This window comes from Remersonia thermophila, chromosome 1 (genome assembly GCF_042764415.1).
Source record: "Remersonia thermophila strain ATCC 22073 chromosome 1, whole genome shotgun sequence".
In the NCBI taxonomy this organism is placed as follows: domain Eukaryota; kingdom Fungi; phylum Ascomycota; class Sordariomycetes; order Sordariales; family Chaetomiaceae; genus Remersonia; species Remersonia thermophila.
Genome location: NC_092217.1, coordinates 26,647 through 50,266, shown reverse-complemented (window position 1 = coordinate 50,266; position 23,620 = coordinate 26,647). Strand labels below are relative to the sequence as shown.

At 56.0% G+C, this 23,620-nt stretch overlaps 9 protein-coding genes across 9 annotated transcripts; 2 read left to right on the top strand and 7 right to left on the bottom strand.

The window, feature by feature from the left end:
* Positions 1-1,230: 1,230 nt before the first annotated feature.
* VTJ83DRAFT_12 (uncharacterized protein) lies at positions 1,231-3,052 on the bottom strand (the record flags this gene model as incomplete). Its single annotated transcript, XM_071007332.1, has 7 exons — positions 1,231-1,398; positions 1,473-1,615; positions 1,733-1,794; positions 1,859-2,467; positions 2,521-2,636; positions 2,695-2,882; positions 2,941-3,052. The coding sequence occupies 7 exons, from the start codon at positions 3,050-3,052 to the stop codon at positions 1,231-1,233; spliced, it is 1,398 nt and encodes a 465-aa protein (XP_070869365.1).
* A 728-nt stretch (positions 3,053-3,780) lies between these two features.
* On the bottom strand, positions 3,781-4,461 carry VTJ83DRAFT_11 (uncharacterized protein; the record flags this gene model as incomplete). The annotated part of the gene is made up of 1 exon (XM_071007221.1): positions 3,781-4,461. The coding sequence occupies one exon, from the start codon at positions 4,459-4,461 to the stop codon at positions 3,781-3,783; it is 681 nt and encodes a 226-aa protein (XP_070869364.1).
* Positions 4,462-4,965: 504 nt separating this feature from the next.
* On the bottom strand, positions 4,966-6,183 carry VTJ83DRAFT_10 (uncharacterized protein; the record flags this gene model as incomplete). The annotated part of the gene is made up of 4 exons (XM_071007110.1): positions 4,966-5,099; positions 5,169-5,303; positions 5,370-6,032; positions 6,099-6,183. 4 exons carry the CDS (start codon positions 6,181-6,183, stop codon positions 4,966-4,968), a joined length of 1,017 nt encoding a protein of 338 aa, XP_070869363.1.
* Positions 6,184-7,098: 915 nt separating this feature from the next.
* VTJ83DRAFT_9 (uncharacterized protein) lies at positions 7,099-8,983 on the top strand (the record flags this gene model as incomplete). The annotated part of the gene is made up of 2 exons (XM_071014593.1): positions 7,099-7,282; positions 7,398-8,983. The coding sequence occupies 2 exons, from the start codon at positions 7,099-7,101 to the stop codon at positions 8,981-8,983; spliced, it is 1,770 nt and encodes a 589-aa protein (XP_070869362.1).
* A 230-nt stretch (positions 8,984-9,213) lies between these two features.
* VTJ83DRAFT_8 (uncharacterized protein) lies at positions 9,214-10,854 on the bottom strand (the record flags this gene model as incomplete). The annotated part of the gene is made up of 2 exons (XM_071014482.1): positions 9,214-9,331; positions 9,389-10,854. 2 exons carry the CDS (start codon positions 10,852-10,854, stop codon positions 9,214-9,216), a joined length of 1,584 nt encoding a protein of 527 aa, XP_070869361.1.
* A 761-nt stretch (positions 10,855-11,615) lies between these two features.
* On the bottom strand, positions 11,616-12,878 carry VTJ83DRAFT_7 (uncharacterized protein; the record flags this gene model as incomplete). The annotated part of the gene is made up of 3 exons (XM_071013772.1): positions 11,616-12,039; positions 12,101-12,818; positions 12,869-12,878. The coding sequence occupies 3 exons, from the start codon at positions 12,876-12,878 to the stop codon at positions 11,616-11,618; spliced, it is 1,152 nt and encodes a 383-aa protein (XP_070869360.1).
* An 893-nt stretch (positions 12,879-13,771) lies between these two features.
* On the top strand, positions 13,772-14,551 carry VTJ83DRAFT_6 (uncharacterized protein; the record flags this gene model as incomplete). The annotated part of the gene is made up of 4 exons (XM_071012661.1): positions 13,772-13,882; positions 13,979-14,239; positions 14,302-14,372; positions 14,437-14,551. The coding sequence occupies 4 exons, from the start codon at positions 13,772-13,774 to the stop codon at positions 14,549-14,551; spliced, it is 558 nt and encodes a 185-aa protein (XP_070869359.1).
* A 2,075-nt stretch (positions 14,552-16,626) lies between these two features.
* VTJ83DRAFT_5 (uncharacterized protein) lies at positions 16,627-17,903 on the bottom strand (the record flags this gene model as incomplete). The annotated part of the gene is made up of 2 exons (XM_071011550.1): positions 16,627-17,710; positions 17,857-17,903. The coding sequence occupies 2 exons, from the start codon at positions 17,901-17,903 to the stop codon at positions 16,627-16,629; spliced, it is 1,131 nt and encodes a 376-aa protein (XP_070869358.1).
* Positions 17,904-19,321: 1,418 nt separating this feature from the next.
* VTJ83DRAFT_4 (uncharacterized protein) lies at positions 19,322-21,884 on the bottom strand (the record flags this gene model as incomplete). Its single annotated transcript, XM_071010439.1, has 3 exons — positions 19,322-19,769; positions 19,834-20,943; positions 21,040-21,884. The coding sequence occupies 3 exons, from the start codon at positions 21,882-21,884 to the stop codon at positions 19,322-19,324; spliced, it is 2,403 nt and encodes an 800-aa protein (XP_070869357.1).
* Positions 21,885-23,620: the final 1,736 nt, after the last annotated feature.

Below are 23,620 nucleotides of genomic sequence, written 5' to 3'. Positions count from 1 at the left end.
TTGCTGTCCAACCTGCCCTGGAAACGGCAGGTGGTTTGACATGAAATTGGCCAATCAATGCACTGACAGACTGAAACTTCCGGTGGAGGCAAGGGTGAGATGGGGCGACAGTCCGGCTGCCATCAGAGACAACCAACCAGCTTGGCTTACACATTGGGCCACTAAATTTCGGACACCAAAGATCGCCGGATCATACCTTAGCAGAGTCTCCTGCCTCGCGGATCTTATCTGCTCATGGATGAGCGATGGGCATGCTCAACGGCAAGACCGGGAGAGAAACTAGCTTCTTGCTCACCGGATGGGAGTTGAAACCAACAACGTGCAGGTGATAAACTGCCAGGGTCCCAAGGGCGTCATCTCGTGTCCTGAGAGCGCCTGAGAGGAGCATGTCTCGAGCCCATCTTTGCGGCCGGCAGCCAGGGGACATGCTGTGGTAGTGTTACTAGTAGTATACTATATGGTGGATAGGATGTCGTCCGCATTACCGTAGTTATGCATGGATTGTGCACAAATGCAAAATCTTAGCGTCTGGGGTTGAATGACCTGCCGATCCCAGAAAGCCGCTGGCTTACTGTCTGTGATATGTGGATCTCAGCCGGGAGCCCGTTGGAACGGACCCAAACCACCTATGCTAGCGCAACGGTGCAACCCACATCCTGCCGCTTCGGTCGCCAAAAAAAAACTGCTCTGCCATGTTGATAAAGGTGGGGCGCCAAGCACATGCCACAACTCTCGACTTCCAAATTGGGTTTCTTCGTTGGAGCCGCACGATCATGGTACGTAACATGATATTGGACCCGGCTGGCCGGCGCTGGGAAAATGATGACCTACGTAGCATATGTCATGAGACAGAAAGGTCCAGTGCGTCGGATTTCGGCCCATGGGGATGGATGGTGTCAAGTCCACAATCTTTTTCACGTGGCATGCAGATCATCGTCTATCGTAACACATGCCTGCCCGGCCTTGAACACAGCCGGCAAGACAAGCGGCTCTGTTCAACCATCGGCTCAGCACTCGTGCTTTCGAACTCCAAATACAATATGAACTCATACCAGTTAACTGCTGGCCCAGACTCAGCAGCGCATTTCTAACCCGCCATGATAAGGGAGTTTGGTGCCATACTGGCTGAAGAACCCGAGTCAAGTCCTCTCTTGCCGGCGCCCCCGGCCAATTCGCAGCTCAGATCAGATTGGACGGCTCCATCTCGTGCATGAAATTTTCATGGACCGCTCACAGCCAGTATCGACCCCATATTTCGTACTCCTCCTTCGTGCCCCTGAACTTGAAGTCAACGGGAATGACATCTTGGAACCCTTCAGCGACCTTTGGCTCCTTAAACCTCGACGCAAATCCGTTGAAAGCGAGCTTGGGGAGCGCTTGCCGAGCTTCTGGGTTCATCTACAAGAGGACATTTAAGTCAGCATCCCGGAGCATAGCTTCACTGGCTACTGCAAACCACGAGCGCAAGGTACCTTCTCATTTAAAGACCGCACCGTGGCATTATGCTCACAGAGCTGCAGCGGCGTCCTGAACCACAGACACCGGATGGGCACCTTGTGCTTGCGCGCCAGTGCGATCCATTGCGCACGGGTGTCGGGGTCGGGGTTCGTGTTGTCTTTGAGCGATCAGCACATCCGCCGCAAGGAAAGGGAAATAAAAAGGAAACCAAAAAAAAAGAAAAAAAAAGAAAAGAAAAAGAAAAAAAACCCCATCACCGTCAGGACGAACATACCCACGACGACAGAATTACCCTCCTCAAGCAACTTGGCAGTCGCTTTAAAACACTTGTCCTTACTGGATCGATAAGCCACCGTCAGACATGTCGAGTTCCAGAGCGTTTGGCAACGGCTGCGCATACCTCTTCAGCAGATCCTGATTGACACGCTCGTAGCCCAGGGGTTTCAAGAACCTCCAGTAAAAGGTGCTCTTTCCAGCACCGGGAGGGCCAACGAAGAGGACGATGTCTTTGTCATTGGTTTTCTCGACGAGGGGCTCTACTCCGTCCTCATCTCCCACAAATGGGAAGTGACTCGGGTCAAAATCCCGAGCAAACTCGCGTGGCTCTTCTCCGAGAAAAAACTCCTCGGGAGTTTGGTACTTGATGCCAATGTTGTGGGCGAGATCGCGATCGCAGCAGCTAAAGTCCTTCGCGAGAGCCTTACTCCCTTTGAGCTTTGCCGTTCGCCCCCCTGCATCGCCCACAAACAAGCTGTGTTCGCGGTCGATGTCGGACTCAACAAGGCCATAGTCGATCTTCATCGCGGTCCACATGCCGGGCCGGGGCTTACGGTAGATGTCCGAGCCGGTCGCGGCGTAGAGGGTGATGGGAATTCCAAGCTGGCCGAGGATGGCACCGCATTTCTGCTTGAACACGGGGACTCTGCTCTTTGCTGACTTTGGTGTCTTGGACTTAGGGTCGGAGTGCAACGTCAAGCCGCCCTGGTTGGTAAATATGACGACGCGATACCTGGCGCCTGTGGTTAGCAGGACAGTTGCATGGCGCGCCGGACCATGTCGTACCCCTCTTCTTTGTAGAGCTGTTGAAGACGCCCGGGAACAGAGCTATGCCACCACTTCCAATCGGCGGGATCGTCGGCGTATCGCTTGCCAGAGGCGGAGGTGATCAAGGTCGAATCCTGACCACCGGTGAGTATGTTGCGAAACATGATCGTGGCAGCGGGCTGACTCAGGTACCAAGTCAAACGCGGCGATCTTGCGACGCTGGCCGGAAGCCTCAAGTGTCTTGAATTCCTCATCATCGGGCGTGTATTTCCCAACGAGCAATGTCGCAGGCGACTTGTCATCGGGACTTCGCTCTGTCCAGACAGTGGGATCCTTGGGCTTTTGTGACGCTGGAGTGAAAAAGGTTGCCACAGCGCTCTCTGCATCAAGAAGTCAATGTGACGCAATTTTGGCGCAAAACGGAGCAGGTATTCGCACTCGAGATGGCAACCTGGGCTTTCCTCTTGATCGGCGGCGGGGAGACGGCTCGGTCGAGGTCGGCGGCTGGTCGCTTAGAGCCTGTTGGAGGTGACTCTTGATCGGACGGCATCGGTCGGGCCTGACAACGGTGAACAGCAGTGACTATTGAAGCTTCGAACTCGGACTCTTGCCAAGGTAGGTAGTCGTTCAATTTGCTGAATTGGTTTTGCGGGCGTATGTCGGGTGGGAGTACAGTCTGGCGGCCGTGGGTGGTCGGTGGTGTGGGGACAAGCGGTGCTGTAACGTTATCGCGTAATTACGTACCGGAGTCGGCCTGAACGCGTCGAGGAGCGAAAGCACGTGACCGCTTGGCACCAGCATCCATTAGGTGCCGGATCTTGAGGCTCCTCTGGATCGGCTTTCCGGCTGGATAAGGTGTGCTGAGAGGATCAATTGAAGAATTGCACGTCTTGTCAATAGGCCAGCTTGCTTGACTCATGGACCTAAGTTATTAAAGAGTGATGAGTATCCGTTCAAGCCGTTCCCGCACCCTTTTGGCCGCCACGGTCTTGTACTTGAATCCAGGAACCGAAGACAAGGATTCCAGATCATACTTCTGAGGGCTCAAGACCGACCCCTATAACAACGAGAACACCCGGGGATGACTAGTTGGCACCGCAATGCCCAAACTTTATTACTGCATATGTTGTTGCCTTTGGGTTTGTAGCTATCTCTCAGAACCTACGTATCCAAAATCATGCTAACCTCCATCGCCCGATCACGAACTCATCATCCCGATGCATCTATTTTCTGTTGTATGCTCGACTTCGTCGACCATTCATTGTCCATCACGACTCCTCACTGAGACTTCCTGTGCTTCTTGTACGCCCCTGGCACCGACCTCACCGCCACGCTCAGGTTCTCCCCGGTTTGCGCCACCGCTCGCGCCACGACGTCTTCTCCAAACGGCCACTCACTCTCCGACTCGGTGTCCCCGCGCTCGTCGTATTGGGCATACTGAGCGCGGTTCTTGCGCAGCATCGACTTGGCCGCTTCGACAGCGCAGGCCCGGTGTGCGTAACAGCCTTGAATGTCGCTGGTCTGGTACTGCCCGCCTTTCGCTTGATCGTAGTCGGTCTTGTTGTGAAGGACGTAGTGCAGGTGGGTATGGTCTTCGGGAAGTTCAACCGTGTCACCCGGCCTGGCTCGGAGGGCCAGGGTGTTGGGTTTCGCGTCGATGCCAACTAAGAAATGTTGTCCACGGGGCGTCTCTGCGTAAGCAACGACGTTCTCACCATGGGGCCACTCCTCCCCCGGTATATCCTTGCGGACCGTGTAGATTTCAAAGTCGTCCGGCGTATATCCGAGTGACTCAAGCGCCGACATGGCAAAGGCCTTGGCGGCTGGGTGGCTTGTGTGCGTTCCAAGCACGTAAACATCTTGGGTAAACCCGTGGGTCTCGTCGTGGTAGTCTACCACGGTCAACGTTGTGTGAAAAAGCTGTTCTGGAACAGGCTTGTTGTCGCCATCCTCAGCCATATCGCCGGTTAAACGCAAGCTGACGCGGCGATGCAGAGTTGATGATTATTACAAGTTATCAGCAAGTCGCTCTTCAGGGGGTCGTTGTAAGCATCTGACAAGATTGAGCTTGTCGATGCCTAGCCCTTCAGGCGGATTTGTCAGAGAGATGGACAACGTCATAGTATCCTTTCCGACGTTGTGGCTACCTCCTCTCCAGGCCCTGTTTCGGATACGCTGTTAACCCGAGCAAACGCGAGGTCCAGATCAAGTCACGCTGGTATGACGCCAACATGGGGCGGTGGCCAGTTTTCGGTCCTTGCTGATAGTCACCGTGTGCACATTTTCCCGTTGGACGAATCCTCCAAATCAGGTGATGCTGTGATTACGAACTGTGTTTCTGGTGCTTCTAGGTATCACCCCTAAAGGCCCAAGGTCGGTTGCCCATTGTACGTTTATCAATAAGTGTCTACCAAATCCTCCCCGCATGCCATCTCACTTGTCGTTTCTGTGCTGCCAAGAGTTTCACGCTCCTAGCAAGAAAGTCTCCCCCACAAGCTCCTCGCTCAGCTTCCACAAGCGATCAGCCGAAACGGCATCACGGGCATGGGGAGCAGGCTCCGCCAATTGACAGTCCACTAGGTACAAACCCTTCACGTCTTCTCAACCAGTTAGCGGGCTTTAAGCATGAAGAAGTCATCACCGGTGTGGGGGAGTGTCAGACATACCATCCAATGCAGGATCCAAAGCTGCCACCAGTGTGGTGGAGCTGCCCTCATCGGGGCTTTTCCAGTATGGGGCCACTTTGTAGAACTGTGCACTAAGCTCGTCGTCCTGATCACGGCTGAGGTCTGTCTGGATGGCTGCGAAGTGCATTAGTGACTGAGCCCCATGACTGGGTTGATCTCATGGGGCAGGATTTCACATACTCCCTGGATGGAGCGTGTAGGCCGCAATTCCGAGTTTGGTGAGATGCGTTTGCAGGTAAACCGTGAACAAGATGTTGGCCGTTTTCGACTGGGCGTATGCTACGATGCCATTGTACCCGTCAGGGGCACACTTGGCGAAGGCGCCTTGGAGAGGCTTGGCATGGTCTTCCTCCGGGGGGACTGGCTTCCCTTCAAGATTGTAGTCGGAGAACCTGATGGGGGATAGCCGATGTCCAGCACTGGACAGTGACACAATACGGGTAGCTCCAGGGGGATTCGACTCGGCCGCTTTGCGCAACAAAGGGAGCAAGAGGTTGGTGAACAAGAACGGGCCGATGTGGTTGGTTCCGAACTGCTGCTCGATACCTTCTGGCGTTGCTTGTCGGGACGTGACCATCATGCCGGCGTTGTTGATGAGTATGTCCAGTTTGTCCGTCAAGGCGGCAACGTCAGCAGCAGCCTGGCGGACAGAACTTTGTGATCCAAGATCCAGAATGACAAGTTCCACCCTTGTGTCTGGGTATTTCTCAGCAATCTGAGCCGCTACTTCCTGCAGTCGGGCTTTGGTCCTCGATGCTAAGATCAACAATGCAGGACCATGTGACGCGAGGTTGAGGACAGTCGCCGCGCCGATGCTTTTGGGGCTGACACCGGTAACCAGAACTGCAACAAAGCGAGGTTAGCGATAGAATTTGGGAGGGCTTGCGTCAAAAAGGTGGATTCGCGCACTTGTCTTCCCCCGAATCCGTTCGGCGAAGGCTTGGGCAACCTCTGAGCCAGGCGTCTTCAAGCCATAGGTAGGATGGGAGGTCATTGTGTGGAATTGTCAATGAGATAGTCGCATCACGCTTTGTACAAGACTATGACAGGATTCCAGTCTGTAAGTGCTCCGGTAATGGTTGGACAGTTCAGGGAGATGAAGACTCAAGGATCTGCTTGAGACGTAGAGCGTATCTCGCCCACTTATACACGGGATTCCAAGCTGGTAGATACATTTTCTGCCGAAGACCCCGGAACTGTCATGGCTCGCAGTACCGTAGCTCTCCAGGTGTTGGACCGGACCCAGTCGGCAGATTCATGGCTGGCACGGGAGTCGATCTCCTAGCGGACGCAGCGGCGCTACCCCGCATGGGGCTTTGATTCCAACCCGAGCACCGAAGCAAGCGCCCGATCCAGGGAAATGTTGTCCGTTGGCCAAGACCAGGCAAATGGTTTTTTTTTTTTTCAATTTTCAGCACAGGCAACTTAGCCAGCACTGTGGTGCTAGACGCGAACGGAGACCAATATCCCACCCGGACATGAAAGGAGCTCGTCCGTAATGCGGCCAGATCTCGCCAAATTCCGCGGTGGCTCGACTGACGTTTCTCTGGGTCTCGAGACTTTGGGGGTCTTGTGAGACAAGCAAAGCCAAAAAACGCCTTGCCCACAATGTAGTTTCCGGATGTGAGGTCAGAGCTGCCACCGCGACCTTCAGGCAATGCAAAGATAATTAGGTAAGGTACCTACCTGGTACGTTAACGGGTCTGCTGTTTGTCCCACGTCCCGTCATGCAGGGCCAAGAAAGGCGTGAAACATACCGTAATGTTTCTATGTAATTTACGCAGATCCCAGTTCTTGGCACTTCCTCTCAAACGCGAACCTCGACACATGCAAACGAGCGCGTCACAATTCGGTTAGCATCCTCAAACCACCGAACTCTCAACATCCCACCACACAGAACGCGACAAGAATGTCGGACTCCGAGAGCTCTGAAGATTTCGGCGTCGTAGCCGAGAACCACAACACCGACGAGTCGGAGGACACGACGGAGTCGGTTTCTGACGGGAGTTCGGAAGCCGACTGCCTCTTCGACCTCGAGGCGTCTGATGTGGAGGATGAACCATCGGACCGAAGCGAAGAGGGCAGCATTGATTGTAAGCGTTAAACTCATCCAGCTGTTTGGCTTCTGGTCCCATCACCTACATCTCCAGCGTCCAGCCGCAGCACACTCGAATGGAGCCAGCCAGCTGATCCCAATTCGTAATCCAGGGAGCTTCGGCTTGTTTCCGGAAGGCCACGATTCCTTCCCACAGTTTATGAAGCTTCCGATAGAGCTCCGATTTCGCGTCTGGGAATTCTTTTGCCCCGACCTGACGGGCAACTGTCGCGTCTTAGACTTCGAGTACTGCGAGAACAAGCGCTCGACCTGGATTGAGGACTCCCTGTTCTTGGACCAGGTTACCGTCCGCGCAAGAGCCGTGTTATCTGTTCACCAAGAGAGTCGCCAATTTGCGATCAGAGCCTTTCCTGACACACTCACTTTTGGTGCCGACCGTACGAGCGTCGTGCGGTTCAACGCCTACAAGGATATCATCAGCTTGCGAAGCCCATACAGCCAGTCCCAAGATAACGCCCGCAGGATTCGAAGGTCACTGCACTGGGACACCAGCTTCCCATCGTGCCCAGGCTTTACCGAGCATGTCCGAATTGTCTGCGTCGAGCCGAGTGATCTCGCATATCCTTACTACGCCTTCGAACACTTTTCTAATCTCATAACCGTATACGTGAATACGTTGCCGACGTTCAACAACCCCAAGCTTATTTCCTGGTGCACCTCGGATCGCATCAAGCGTTACTCCTTCAATCACTTCTGGAAGGACGAGGTGGGAAACGGGTGCTTCACGCAGCGGTTGTATTGTTGGCCCGACATCTCGAACCCCAGAGCTTTTTTCGAGACCCATGATCTTCTCAGGGAGTTTTTGGATGCTTCCCAAGATGCCATTGGCACGGACTTGGGTAAATATGACTTTGGTGGTTTCATATGGCCGTTGGTTTTGTTCGAAGACTCGGGGATCGAATTCCTTGAGCACCTCAAGACGTGGGATGGCAAGGAAGATCTGGGCAAGTATGTGGCCATGGAACCGGATCGCCTTGATGATCCGGGCGAGTATGAGAGCGAGGGAATCGACGACTCCGACATTTCCGAAGACTACTACTCGGAGAGCGACTCATTTCTTGCCTCTGAGGATGACGATCGGAGCGATGATAGCATCGAACCGTCCAGCCCCAGAGACCTCGACGGTTCGTTTTCGTCTGAGCAACCTTCTTCCGAGGATGATGCAGCCCGTGGGGTATCAGATGCTACCGAGTCTGGCTCTGATTCACAAGGAACCCTGAGAGCCACCACCAAGCGGCGTAGAGCACGTCTTATCGTTCCCGATTCGGACGATGATTCAGACGATGATATCCAGCCCCGGAAGCGTGCTCGCATTGTGAACTCCGATGATACATCTTCGGAATCTGACCGCACAAATAACGCCTCCGGAGGTGACCGCGCCGAGGAAGAGTGGTCTGGAATCTCAGACTCCGAGGAAGAGAGCGAGCAGCCCGAAACGGAGGGGAAATACAGGCCAATGTCCCTGGCCGAGAAGTTGCAACTTCACCGTCAGAATAACCCAATTCCCTCGACAGATGACGAGAGTTCTGGGAGCGACGAGGATGATGAGCCTGACACACGCTATCACGTCCACTTTGACGATGATGATGAGGGTAGTAGGGTCTCGGGCGAGGAGGGGTATGATGACCAATACGGTCACATGGAGGATGACGATGAAGATGAAGAGGATGACTATTGATCCACACGTACCGGGCAGGTCATCGTTTATCAGGATCAAGCAGTTCTGCGGGTACTCTCTCCAGAGAGGCAAGGTTGTGTTTACATTTCAAGGTACGAGATTTTGAGGTCAAGCATGGATCTTAGACAGGACACTTACAGCACTGTGCTTCAAACAGGCTGTCTGGTTGTCTGCCAACCTGATCTCATTCTTCCCTGCAATGATATCGCCTTCAAATGACGACAAATCCATTACAGAGCCGGCCCTTCCCAGCATTCCCTCCTCAGCCTCCCAAACCATGCCTGCTTGTGGGGAAACGAAACCTCTTTTTCCTTGGTGAAACCGGCATACTCGAGATGCTGGATGAATCTGATCTTACATTAGCAGATCTATCCCGGAATCGATTGAGGTACCAATCATGCTTACCTTGCGTTATCGACTCTGGGCTCCAAACAAATGCTCATCGTGCGGTAGTCGGCGCAAAAACACCAGTGGACAAGGCTCGTTAGCCAGGCCTGAACCCGTCCCCGGGCCCACTCCTCGCCGATCAGGACATGGCAGCCGCGGTCCCAGTCATCGATGGAGGAGCCGGCGTATCGGCCGAGCAGGTCCTCCTTGACCCAGTATATCTCAAAATACCCGAAAGGCACGCCGTCCCACAGACCAATCACAGGGAAGCTGTGGCGGCTCTGCAGGGCGCTGGTCAGCATAGACGCAGAGAAGTCACCCCAGAACCGGGACACGCGCGGGTTGGCGTGCCACGCAGCGAGGAGGGCCGTGTCGGACATGGTTAGCAGGCGTCCACGTTCCGCAGGAGGGTTCGGCCCCACCGGTCCCCTGTACGGGACGGGCTCATGGGAGAGCGATGCGACGCGAAAGGCGAGGTACTGGCCGACCGAGGGCACAAAGCGCGTGTAAAAGACCTCGCCCATGCGCGGTGGCTTGGGCCGCAGCGGGTGACGCACGTGGTTGGTGATGGTATAGTGCAGCGGCGCCGGTGGATAGTAGGTAGGCAGGTGGGAGGCGCTGAAGAAGGGGCCGAGAGGGAACGAGGGGACAGCGGCCAGGGAAGAGGGCCCGGCGGTGCCTGGGAGGTCGTCTGTCTCGGCGGGATCGGATCTGGGTTGATATTTGGCCTGCGCACGCTCGATAGCAACTGGCGAGCCAGGGCGGCTAGAGGCGGGCGATCCGGGATACGACCTAGCGCCTTTCCAGACGGGCTGTAGCGTGAAGAGGAACAGGCGGCCGGGGATCTGCCAGAACATGCGTTGTGAAACAAACATGTTGGACCACGAGTCATCGTCGTCCTCGCCCGGCGCCGTCCCTACCCACGAGTTCCAGCTCGCGATCAGCCCCATGCGTTCCAGCTTGGGCATCACATTCCGCCCGCGCAAAATGCCGTCCCGCTTGATGCGTACGCGCCACTCGCCCCGCGGTTTGCCGGCGTCCGGGGTCAGCTTGGAGGCCTCGGTGGTCAGAGTCGCTGCAGGGGCGGGCTGGTGGAAGTACCAGTAGAGAGTCACCCACAGGATCATGGCGATCTGGCGCGTGGGGCTCGCCGCCGGCTTGAACTCCGAGGCGGATGGGTTCGAGACGGATGAGATGAAAAGGCTGTCGTTCTGAAGGGTCGGCGCCTTAAAGGTCTGATGGTTTGGCTGACTAGACAGCTTCCCTTCGTCGGTATTCGAGCCACGATCCTTGTCGATCCCGTCCTTGCCGTCCTCGACGCCATCCTCAGTGCGGATCACGATGGTCCACCCAATGGGAAAGGCATTTTGCATGCTCAGTTCGTGCGACTTGAAGAAGAGACCCGCAAAGACGGGAGTAACCGTGAAGTGCTGCCCGTCCGGCAGGCGCACAATTTGAGGATCCATCGGCGAAGAGCCGTTCATGGTTGTGTGGTCGACGACGAGGTGACCAATCTATACCGCAGGGCCTAGAGCTTGCTCAGGGACGAAGCTCTGCGGATGGCGGGGTAGACCGCGGGTGGATCCCGTCCGTTGCTAAGGTAGGTACTTGTACCTACTAAAGAGGTAGGTAGGCACCGCAGTAGGTTACACGCTCGGGGTTGCAGGCGTAGACCAGGTTACGAAGTACCTATCGGACCATCACGGAGTCGCCGGGGAATATCGACGCTACCTTGGTGCGCTGTGGACTGTTCCTATAGCGCGTTCTGTGGAGGCCCAAACTCTGAGTATTGTCGAGTCAATCCAGACAGGCGGTGTCATCATGGAACATGAAGGACACTTTTTTAAATGGTTAGGCATGGTCCGGTACCTAGGGAGGTGAACCTGGGACGGCGACCGGGCAAGACTCGAGAAGGTGATGAGGGGCTCTTTGACAACCAACTGCGTCATCCAGGAACGTGCGAAAACAGTGAGGTGGGGCGATACGGCCCGCCCAACTGTCCCCACCGTAGCCGCCTCAGGAGGACGGGGAAGTCAATAACCCCCCCACCTTCCATCCCCACATCCAACGCTCCTGCCTGGGGCTGGACAATGGGAGGGCCGACTGTTATGCCAAGAAATTCAACCGCCAACCTGGCGCTTCCATTATCACGCTTCCAACTGTCACATTCCTCGGACCTGAGCGGGCTGATATTATTAGACATCTTTATCCCATTGGCTTCCGCTGTCTGTTGTCATTAAGTCACTTAGCTGCTTGGACTTGTGTTTGCCTTTTCAGCACGCGCCGATTCTTCCTTTCGTTTCTCCTCCTCACTGTACACCTCATCCCTCTCCTTCTCCGATGCCCTTGCTCGTTCCCGCGCCTTCGTCCGCTCCTCGGAGAGAACCTCTTTCACATCCTCTCCGACTACGTTGGCCTCGTCCCAATCAACATCATATTCGATAGCCACCGCCTTTATCTCACGACGCAGCGCATTGGCCTCCTGCACCAGCTGTTCCCATTTATGCTGGTCGAAACCCCGCGCCTCATACAAGGCATTTTGGCGTCGAGACACCGTCACTTTCATGGCTGCTTTGTAGCTAAGGTCTCTGCTGATATACAAGAACCACAGGTATCCGCCCATGATGGTCGTGAGGCCCGCCAGGTACGTCACCGGTTCGATCAGATCCCTGGTCCACTGTCGTCAGTCAAGCAAAACATTCAGGGTTGCGGCGTCGACCGGACACCTACCAACCATATTCGGTGTGAAAAGTCACATAGTAGACTGTCGCCCACCAGGTACCGAGCACGGCAAACCCCCCCTTGGCCAGAAAGTTGGCCCCTCTGTACGCCATAAGGTCGCACTCGCGCTTGATTCGCGCCAGCTCATCGATCTCGCGGCTCATCCTGCGCAGCTGTGCGCGCATGTAGTGAGTACGGTCGTTGAACGAAGGTACGGTGACGCGCAACTCGATGTCATAGCCCTCAATCTCAATCGCAAACTCGCGGCCCCTTGCAGCATCGCGCATGAAGTCGCCCACCTCGGTGCTGTTGCTCCAGCGCACGGAGCTGTTGTCTGAGGCGCGCATCGCTGGGTCCTCGTGTCGTTGAGCTGGATCCGAGGCATTGGGCGTTGGAGTTGTGCGCCCGGAGGGCTCTTCAGCCGTCTTTGGCGCCTCTCGTCTCGTAATCGGACCGTTCTCCCCAGATCCGCTATGCTCTGCCCTAAAGTATACACTAGGGATCTTTTCCTTTCCATTTTCCACAATGGGTGGGATTTCGGCTTGGATCAAACGTTCGAGGTACGAGAGAGGCTGTTGCGGATGTACCAATAGCGCTAGCGGTTGGACGCTGTTGTTTTTCAACAGAGAATGGCCAATGTTCGTCTTGTTGTTTCCAGAGTTCTTCACTGCTGCGGGCAGCGGCAGGACGAGCTTCAGCAGTCGTGTGGGCGTTGTCAAGAGCTCTCCTGGCCCAACAGGTCAGCAAGGCTTTCCAGTTTTCGGATCATGTGCCAACCTTTTTTCATGCCTGTCCCGGTGAATGATCTCTTCGCCGGCGTGTCATTGACGCCTTCCCAGTGCCACGGCCGCTGTATCTGACTCTTCCTGGACCTAGCATCCTGCTCCTGAGGGCCCAGCTGCTGTTGATGGGGTTGGGTCCTTGTTGGGCTTGCAGTGTCTTTTGCAGGTGTGCGATTCTGTCCCTGAGACAGGAAACGCCGGGTTGTCAGGCTGTCATTCCCAAGAGGCCAGCAGTGGTCGTGTCTGAGACACCCTTGGATCAAATTGTGGACATCGGCCAGTTGCCGAACCAGGTTGCTATGGACAAGATGTCCCAATCGCGTTGAAGTATGTCTCATCGTGACCACTTGGGACTGTTGTTGTTTGGACATGTTCAACGTGAAGGGGGACTGGCTTTTAAATCCTGGCATGACGTCATGTTGGCTCAATCGCTTGGCACCAACCTGAGCGCCGCCATCCAGGTCCAGCCGGGTTCCGGTCTTGACGGACCCTGGTCGAGGTTGACCAACAATCAGTGCGACTGATCGGCCAGGAAACATTGACAAAGCCCCAAATAGACTGCAGATTCTCACAGCCTATATGTGTATGCACTGAATGGTTATCATGCCAGATTCTGGGTCCCTGGCACGCGGCGGGCAACTGATATGCCACGCAAGATCCCTTTGGTTTTCCTTCCCACCCGTCTGGGTAACTGTTACAGTCTTTTCATGTAAGTTACCGTATGGACGCCTCTGTTTGCGGGGCGCCCGGGTGGGGGGAATATCAGGCCCGGCAACGTCCAATCCGAAACCTGACGCTCATTCCAACAATCATCGTGAACCCTTTCATCCAACTGTTGGACGTCCTCTCTTCTTTCAGGGCAACGGCCCCAGGATCCCGATTTTGTTTTCTGTCCCCAATGTCATTCCCAAACGTTTACACGCACCGCAAGGTGGCAGAAGCGAAAGCCAAGTCATGCGACATCTGCTATAAGCTCAGCAGTAGTGTTCTCATCACCCCCGACAACAAGGTCCGTTTTGGTGCAGTAGAAATTTCAGAAGGCCTTTCCGTCTCAGGTCCCGGAGACGGTGAGTGTGTTGCAGAAGCCTTGCTTACTGCTTGATAGGACTGGTTCTACATTTGCCCAGCCCATCTCAAGGACACAGGGTTTTGCACGCCTTTCATCGACCAGGCCGCCGTCGAGGCCCGAAAGGAGAGGGAGCTCCGGGAAGAGATCGAGCGTGTGAAGAAAGAATACGAGGAGAAACAGAAAAAGAAGAATGAAAAGCCCGACAAAGGAGACAAGGACGAGAACGACGAGAAGGGAGACAAGAAAAAGGAGGGAGAGGACCAGAAACAGCAACAGGCTCGCGACAGGTCTGACACTGTCGGTGCACCTCCCATGCCTCACACGGTGGCTTCTGCTTGCGGCTAACAAAATATCTGCAGATGAACGACGAGTCAGCCACGTCACCAGCACAGGAGGCAGAGGAAGAGCCCCGTGTGTTTGAGCTGAAGAGGTGCGGTTGCTTCATCCCCCCCGGTTTCCCATCCGTTGTTCTGACGGCAGCCCTGCCGGCACAGCGCCTTCTACCAGTTGCGATTGAACAAGAAGAGGCAAGCCGAAATTGCAAGGCGTAATCGAGAGCGCCTGCAGGATCCTAATTACTTCCCGTCGGTGCCCAAAAGCCTTCCATGACACACGGCCCACCAGCACCCCTACGAAACCAAGCCCAGAGGCTTGAGAGGCGGAGACATCCTTAGGTCCCTCTAAGGAAGCCTGCGGGATGGTTCAGCGCCTCATCTTGCACCACACCCCGCATCTTTACGCGCTATTGTTCAACACCATCGCCGGCATCGGTGCGTCGGGGTGCCCACTCGCCCCCGCCCTTGTCCCAGGACGAGCATGGTTACCTATCCCAGCCCCGGTGCCTCTCGACGGGCATTTCCATTTCGCTAGGTGCACTCGACGGATCCTCTATGGCGATATGCAGTCTTGCCGGCACTTGCGGCGTATCATGGGGCAGAGGCCGAAACGCACACCTATGAGGCAGCCCACATCGTTGTCTTTTCATGCCAGCTAACATTACCACACAATAATGAAGCGATCTATTTTGAGCCTTTGGGCCAATGGTAACCAGAGGCGTGATGCCTGCCCCAAACCCCCAGGCATCCCATCGCAGCAAATCCACGCTCCAAGGTCGTCTTTCGTATTCCAGGTCATGCGTACGGCCAGCACCACTCATCTCTCAACAGGACAACGCGCAATATATCAGCGAGATAGACTTATTACCGACCCAGCATTTGTTCTTTATCCCCCTACCGCGGCATGCGTGCCACAGGAGGATCGAGCGAGCACCCTGTCAGGGCTGCGTAGCTGCCAGACATTGGGCATGGCCCGGGCTATTGTTCTCTGTCTGACAACCATGCTCTAGCCAAGGGATGCTGCAAAACTACTGCGTAGAGTAGTTCTCGGTGTCTTGTGGACTGTACCTTTGCCCTCGAGCTGCAGGCCTGTCCTGGGCTGGGGAGCGGCGTTTCATTTGACCTGATCAAATTGTAAATTTCGCTGACGGAGTGACATGTACCCCAGTCAAAACCGCCCTGGATGTCATGATTGGAACTCCAACAACTGCATGTCGGATATACACCAATGGAGACGCCAATGCTCAGTGTAGTCGACGTCCCCTCCTCATCTGAAGTGTCCTGGTCTTGTGGAGGCAAAGGACAGGCCACTCGACACTCGAACATGACTTGGTGCTCACCAGACAAGCTCTGGGGTGCGTTGAGCATCCGGGCTGACGTTGGCGTCTTTGAGATGCTCAGTCAGCCTTCTGCATGCCCGTTCTGCCGTGCCGCTCGTAAGCCCAACAGTTCTCGGTCTTGCCAAACGCAAAAGCCGGGGGGTGTGCGGAACAACAAATGAGAATGAGGTATCTTGAGTGAGTTGGAACGGAGGAAACTGTGTTATAATTATATGAATACGATATGTCTCATCTAGCATCAACATACACCCCATTTCAATGTTGCGGAGCGTTCTCCTTCGTAGCTTACCCACAGCTTGCACCCTAACATAACATTCTGCTAGGGACCATGACGGGATATGTTGAGGATGGCTCAAACTACGCAAGATTAGCTAGTTACACATATAGCTCGCGACTAGCTGAATGGTTACACCTCGCGAGTCTGCCAACTCTTAGTGACCCCAACTACACTGGGTCCACGTTCAGCTCGCAGAGGCAATGGGTCACAGGCACCCTTGTTGGGTCACTGAAGTGAGAGATGACAATAAGTTGGCCGGAGTATTCGGCAGCTTAGCTCTGGATCTCGAGGAATTTAGCTGAGATGTGTGGTTCCGTTGTATCTTGGATAACCGGTGGTGACTGAGCCGGAATCATATTATAGTCTTGGGGGTAATGATGTGCTGTTTTACCGCTAGATATATGGGAAGCAAGACGACCTAAATCAAAGATTCGGATGGAACATTGCGGAATCGGCGGTTCTGAAGTATGATGACAAACTGCGAATACTGTGTAATGCGTCAGAGAATATGCAATGACGTTGCAGTAGACAGAACCTTCCTGTCATCTCTCTGAACGGAATGAGGGATGAGGCCCAATTTATGCGTCGAAATAGGCTAAGAATAAGAAACGGGGCAAAGCAGGAGGCGCAAGAGAGAAGAGCACATTGAGAAACGATTCCAATATGAAGGCGGCGTGGCATGCTACTTGAAGGTTGCTAACCTCGGCCCTTTCTTGTGCAAAGAATCAGTCATCACAGGTTCTCCTTTGCCCGATCCGAGCTTTGTGACGCACCGGCGGCGTCCATCCCTGGCGGCATGCGAATATTGAGCCCGGCCATCCGGGCCGCAATGGTACCAGCACCTCCCCCGCCCTTTCCGGCCACAATCACCTCGTCGACCTTGCTGGTCTGCAACGAGAAGGCCGGGGCAACCCACTGTCCGCAGCTGCACTTGAAGCCCTGCCAGGCATAGCGACCGATGGACGCCGAGCACTTGGTATTGGGACAGGTGAGGCGACCGTCCAGCTCGCCTTCCTCTAGGGTGGGGCGCATCCAAGACAAAGCCTCGATGAAAAAATGCGGGCAAGGTTGCTGTGGCTTGCCGTCCGTCGGGCCTCGGTGTGGCACGATGAAGGGGCCAGTAGCCAGCACGCGGCGGCACTTCTTGCACCTCAGCTCGCGGCCCGGCTCTGCGCCCTGGCGGTCTGCCGTACGGCTGTCTGGAGACACTTCCTCGTCCTCGAAGCGGATTCGGTCGGGCGCCCTGCCGATGCGAGCCGCGTCTTCCACCTCCCGCTTGTAAAGCCAGCGTTGATAGGCAGGATGATTCTCGACGGCATCGTCGCTGTCCGCTGGGCATCCCATGTCGTGCCACAGCTCGAGTTGGCTCATGAAGCCTTCATTGGGCCCGGCGATGGGCCGTGATCTGCGGACCCATTCCAGCGCTTTCGCTACAGCCTCGCGAGATGTGGGCGCCTGAAACCTTTGGGGGTACTTCCAGAGCAGGTAGGCGATGATGGCTGTGACAGAACGCGACTTGCCCATAGCACAATGCACAAAGACAGCACCTGATGGGGCCTTCGTGTCGGCAGACGCACCAGCGACATCGTTGCCGCCTTGCTCCGCGCCTTCTTGACTGCCACGGAGCCCGCGGTCGATGAAGCGCACCATGCGCGGCAGATACACTAGAATGTCTTCATCTTCCATGTCGTTTATGTCGATGCTGAGATGTTCGATATGACCCAGCTCATCTTGTTTCAGGGTTGTCTTGATGACGGAGAGAATGTGTGTGATTTTAAGCTCCCGAATGATTTGTGTCCGACGGAGGCCGAATATGCTGCAGATCGCTGGTCAGCAAGCGCTCATTGAGTTTGGACTTTGCGCCGCGTGACGAGCCGCATGGGTGTTGAGCAAGCCGTATGAACACTGCGAAAAGGGTTCTGGTGCACGCCAGTGGCCGGCTGGCCGAAACACAGGACTCACCCTCCGAGATATAGCCCATCGGCTCCGTCAATCCTGCTGAACACCATAATTGGCGTGTCCCTGCCTTCAGAGTGATTGTGTGCTGTATGAGGTATGGATACCCGACGTCAACCTCGTGGAGGCCAGTTCCAATCGTGAGGTGTGACTGAGCGGTTGGTTTTTGCCTGCCGAGGCACGCTGCGACAAGGTGAAAGAATGCGTTCAGGACCCTCCCCCGCTTCTCCAGACGTGGGCCCTGGCCAAACCCTCGGGCTCCAGTGCCAGGCCTGGGAAATCAGCTAACAACTAGTTAACCACCTAGTAGTGGGGCTGCAGACATGCGTCTGAAGACAGGGCCAACCGGACTCGGTATTATCAGGTACCTAAGGTACCTAGATGGGAGAAAGGAAGTGAAGACAATGGGGTTTTGGACATTTTTATGGCAACGTGACAGATATATTTATAGGTTATTACTAGGTATAAACAATCCAGTTTCAAAAAGAAAAAAAAAAAAAAAAACAAAAAATCCATGCTCCATTGCTCATCTCCAACCCTGATTTGCTCAATGCCTTCTCAGGACTTGGCATCTGCGGCCTACCCGATGCTCCTACATCCCAACACTTGAAACTCAGCATAGATTTGTAGTTTGCTCATCAGCAGAGCTAAATACGTGTATGAAAAATGAGCAGATGTATTACTACCCTGTTCTGAAGACGGTGTAAGAAACAAACAGCCCGGAACCAGTGTTCACCCGATCTTACCGCTCCGAGAGAAGGCCACCCCGTCATGCAGTAACTCCTAGGATCATGTTTGCCTCGAAATAGATGCTACCTCACAACCAACCCACATTGCCATCCCATCCTTGAATCCGTGTCCTTATCCAATCCCCAACGCCAAGGTCGTAACTTAGACTCATGACAAAACATGCGACGACAGATATCTGTCCGTCCAATTCCAAGCCAAAGGTGTCACGGGACCTGCTAAGCCTCGTGTTTCAGGAGCTTCGGCAAGCCAACGGCGGAGCGGCTACCGACATACATTGCCCGGGCTGAAGCTCGAGATCATGGGAGAGATGCCGCAATGCCAACGATAGAGGAGAAGGACCCGGCATCCATCCTCGGTGGATAGATATTGCCAACTCCCGATAGCGTTTCCCAGCGTTTTACGGCCTGTGTAGGGACATGCTGGCCCTGGGGACCTCTGCATGCTTCTGGCATGACAAGCCGGGGTCGCCTTGGGCCGACCATTGAGCCGTGTTTTTGACATTGGAGGAAATAGACCCGTAGGGCCCTCTGGTTGACGTTGCGGCGAACGCCAGTTGGTGAGCGCAATCGCGCTGTTGGGTTAAAGAAACGCCTTCCTGATTCCTACCAGGCTTGGCGATCCCCCTTCTCGAAGACCACCCACGAGGGGCGGCGTCAATGTGTGTTTCTAGTGGCAGGTCCAGGAGGGACCCATCCAAAGTCGGCAAGCAGGCGGACAGCACTCATCGGCTTGTCACAGGCTCCTCCTCAATCATGCACGCGTTTTCCAGCATATTCGTCCACTTGCCGCTCGTACCGGCATGGCTGTGCTTGAGGTGCTGGCGGAAGTGGTCGGCACGGTAGAATTTCTTGGTCGGGTTGCACTCGCCGAACTTGTGCGCGTCCTGCAGGTGGCGGATCCGCCCTTCCATGTCGAGCTCGCTGATGGAGGGTGTACCATCTTGACTTCGCCCGGTCCGCAGGAACTCCTCACCACAGTAGCCGCATACGTCGGCCTCGCCCGGCCGCGCCGTGCTCTCGTGGAACGCCCGGTCGTAGTTCTTGAGCGCTGCGCACGACCAGCTGTGCCGGCGGACATGGAGCGAGTTCTGATGCCTCTCCGCTTCGTTCTTGTTCTTGAAGCGGTTCCCGCAGAACGAACATTCGTACTGCTTCTCGGCCTCGTGGGCTCTGCTGCGTGTCAGATCGGCCCGCCGATTTCCAGGTAACGGGAAGTGCCGCGGTGCAAGCTTACCTGAGATCCTCTTCTGTTTCAAATTTCTTGGGTTTTTTCGGACAGCATTCGCACATGTACGGCCCCTTGAGCCTGGCAGCAAGGTTGCTATGGCTCTTGGGGATTTCGGCCACCTTGCGCGGCGAAACCACGGTCCGGGTGACTTGCGGGGGCAGCGGCTGTTCGCTTGGAGTGCGGCTGTGAGGGGACAGACCGCTGGCGGAGCGAGCGAGGGTCGACCGGGGTGACGCGCATTGGCTCGACGGCGGGAATGGGCTGCTGCACGCCATATGATCGGTTGGCGACAGGCCGCCAGGCGAGAGTGGGTTGGGCGAGCGACGGCCGTAGGAGCCCAGGCTTGTAATGCTGCTCGCCGTGAGATTGCTCGTGTAGCTCCCGCTCCGACTCGCGGACGATAGGCTCGACACTGAGTTTTGAGGTATCATGAGCAGTCTTGGCGCGGGAGAGGCCCTCGAAATTGGGTACCCATCTCTCTTCCTCCCCATGTCGCTGGCTAGCGCGGCATCCTCGCTCGGCGGCGACGACGCCCTGCGCTTTTGGCCCGGCTGGTAGCCGTCGCGCTCTCGATCCCGATCCCGATCCCGATCCCTGTCCCAGTCTCTTTCTCGCCCGTGGTCGTCGATGGCGAGGCTGCGCATGCGGCTTGTTTCATCCATCGGGAAGTCGACTTCGTCGTCGCGCGCGTCGTAGCCTCCGTACCCAAACAGAGGCGCGTCGTCAGGACCCGTGCCGCCGCCCTGCAATCGGTGCGTCCGGGGAAGCGGCGAGCGATCGAAGGCTCCAGGACCATCTGTCCGAACGGGCGAGCGGTAGTCGACGGAACCGCGTACGTGGTGACCGAAGGGCGGGTTGACGGGAGATGTGGCTGATAGAGGGCCAGGAGACTTAGCGAAGGAATCGAATGGCTGTCGAGACCGGTTAGGAAGCGAGAGCGTCGTCGGCTGTGCGTGGTGCAGGCGTGGCGGCGGCGGATCGTTGACAGAGGCGCTAAGGCCGGGTCGTCGTGTTGACCGGTTCAGTCTCTCAAGCATCGAATGATCGATCGAGTCGCCAGGATTATGATAGCTGTTCATGGCCTGGGGCCCAAGGGGCGAAGGAAAGCTGGAAAGCCTAAAGAGCAACATGCCTGTCAGACAACAACAGGTTCTCCCCCATGGCACCAGAGAGCAAGAAGGGGGGCGGAACAAGAAGCAAGAAGACGCTTACCTGGTGCTTTCGAAGCTGTGGTAGCCATCATCCGGGGCGCCGACCCTGAAGGAGAGCTCCGGGCGCCGGAAGCTGTGACCCAATGAGTCCGTCTCAATCCCGCTGCAGTCGTCAGGGCGGCGGAAGCGTTCGCTGTTTTGGACGTTGGGGTCGACGGGTCCCTTGATAGGGACCAGCCTCGGCGGCGGTAGCGGCGGGGGGACATCGTTCATGTCGGAATTTCGGATGGGTAAGGGAGTCGAAGCGGCAGAGGGCGAGAGGTTGTCGGCGTGGTAACCACGACTCAGGATGCCAAAGGGCCGCGGGAGCGGGTCACCATGCCCGCTTGATATGGAGGGGAGAGGGCTAGCGTTGAGATCTCTGCCCCCATATCCGCCCCTTGATGACGCTTGGATGGGGATGGCAGCCATGACGTCGAAGTCGCCCCAGGGGCTGGTGCAAGGGGGACGAGCGTGATCTCGAGATAGGCGCTCCGTTGCAGATGGCAAAAGAATCGGGCGGACGTTGCAGGCTTTTGGAACACAGGAGTGGTGAGCACAGCGAGCTGAACTTTGCAAGGCGAGCGGCGCCTTGCCACCACAAGCTTCAGTTTGGCTTGCTGACAATCTCCTGTCGCGCAAGCGAGAGCCAGTCGGAGAACAGCTGAAGGAATGTGGCAGCTGGAGGTCGTGGGCCGTCTGGTTAACGTAGCGTATTTCCAACTTTTTCGAAGCCCAGGTCTCTGGGCGTGCCCAAGAAGCCGATGTTGCCGGCCCGTTCGAGTCGGTATTGGTCGCGGCAGCAACTCGAACCAGCGCACACTGCCCTGCCAGGTTCGTCCAGGGGCGACCCAACCCCGCGAGCATGGATCCAGTTGACAGGGTATCTCAGGGGGGGGGGGGGGGGGGGGGGGGGCGCAGACGGGAAGAAACCTGGGGGGTTAAAGGGCAACAAGAAGTGGGCGTATAAGGCAAACCCGAGACTTTTAGTGTGGACGGCTAATAAGCGAGTCCGGCGGGACGCCCAGTGGGTATCCAGGTGTGGGTAGTCGGCCCGCCCGCAGTGCTTGAACAAATACATATAGTACACAAGATAGAATTCACGATTTCCAGCCTCCAGGGCTTTGGGGAGCTCCAGGGCCGCGGATGCTTGACGCTCCAACGACTCTACGAGGGCTTCTGGACGGCGCGCCTGACGGGGCTGCAAATTGAGCGTGGCGGGGATGTTACCAGGGATTGGGCGCCAGCGGCACGTTTTTGGCATGGCGGCCGAAATGTCGCAGTATGGGTTACATTCAGCCCAGCAAGGGGCGACGACGGACAAGCCCCGCTTTGACGCTTGTTCTAAGACACAAGAAAGTCCGGCAAAGCCTTAGGAGATGTGCCATCCCTGATTCAGGATGTCGAGTTTTGTCACGGAAAGCGAGAGAACAAATGGGCCTGCTAAGGTTTGGAAGAGGCTACGTTACCTACCTAGGGTCGCTCTCTTGAGCCCAGGCAAATTCTGATCTCCGGAAATTCCTCCGTGCCGAAGCCTCGTAGTCCCGGCCACCCCATGTCGTGTTCAAACAATCAGCAGCTGCCGTCGAACCATTTCCTGGAGCCGAGTCCGCCGACACTGACTCAGATGCGTTATGACTGCCCGCTGGACCACGACTCGACCGTAGGGCTGTCCTGGGCGGCGGCATGTGGCTTGCAGAGGGAGCATGGATTCGAAAGTGGATGGAAGCACGACGGAACGCACGGAAGGATCCCGCTGCCGTTTTGACAGGACTGCGTCCGGATCAAACCTGGTAAGGCAGAGCCAAACTTAAACTTGAACCGACGGAGGCGAAAACGAAATCCAAGCCACCGATGTACGTCTCGTCTACTCATCGAGGCCCATTACCTCCTCTTTCTGCATCGTCAGGATTAGCTACGTATTGGGCAAAGCCAGGCGCTGGATTGAAAGGGCCTGCAGAATGCACCATCGATGGATGCAGCTGCTACCGTTGGCCACCATTGGCCAGCTCCGGCTGTGCGCCGAGGTGGACCCAGGGCCGGTTCGACCAAAGACGGATCCACCCTCGCCCACCGAGATGCGCATGCCCTTCTGTTCTCGGCGGTCGGTGTTTTGCCGTTTGAATGGACAGGGCCCGAGGTAATTTGCCGCCCTGCAAGGCCGCCAAGGGACTCGCCGCCCCGGTCTCCCTGCAGCACGGGCGTGCCGGCCGGGGGAGTTGTCAAGCCGGCGAGTAATAGTGGCAGGTGTACCAATGTAAAAAATACAGTACACGACTTCCGCGTAAATTACCTACGTAGGCCCACCTCTTCTCGGTGAACATTCTCCGAACACACACCGTCGACTCCATATCCCCCTGAACACTAGCCCCGCAAACAGGGAGCCTGGTGGGGGAAGAGGGACACGGCCCGCAGGACGGCTGACTCGTGCGTCTTTTGTCTTCACGTCCGGACCACCGAGACTTTGAAAGCCTGTCACGTTTCGGCCGTAAGCCTCCAACTTGGTCAACGCCACGTTCAGATTGATGCCTGACAGCACCCGACGTGTAGAGTTCTTTAGAACTACTCGGCCGTCGTCCATCAAAGATACCAGCAGGGCTTGG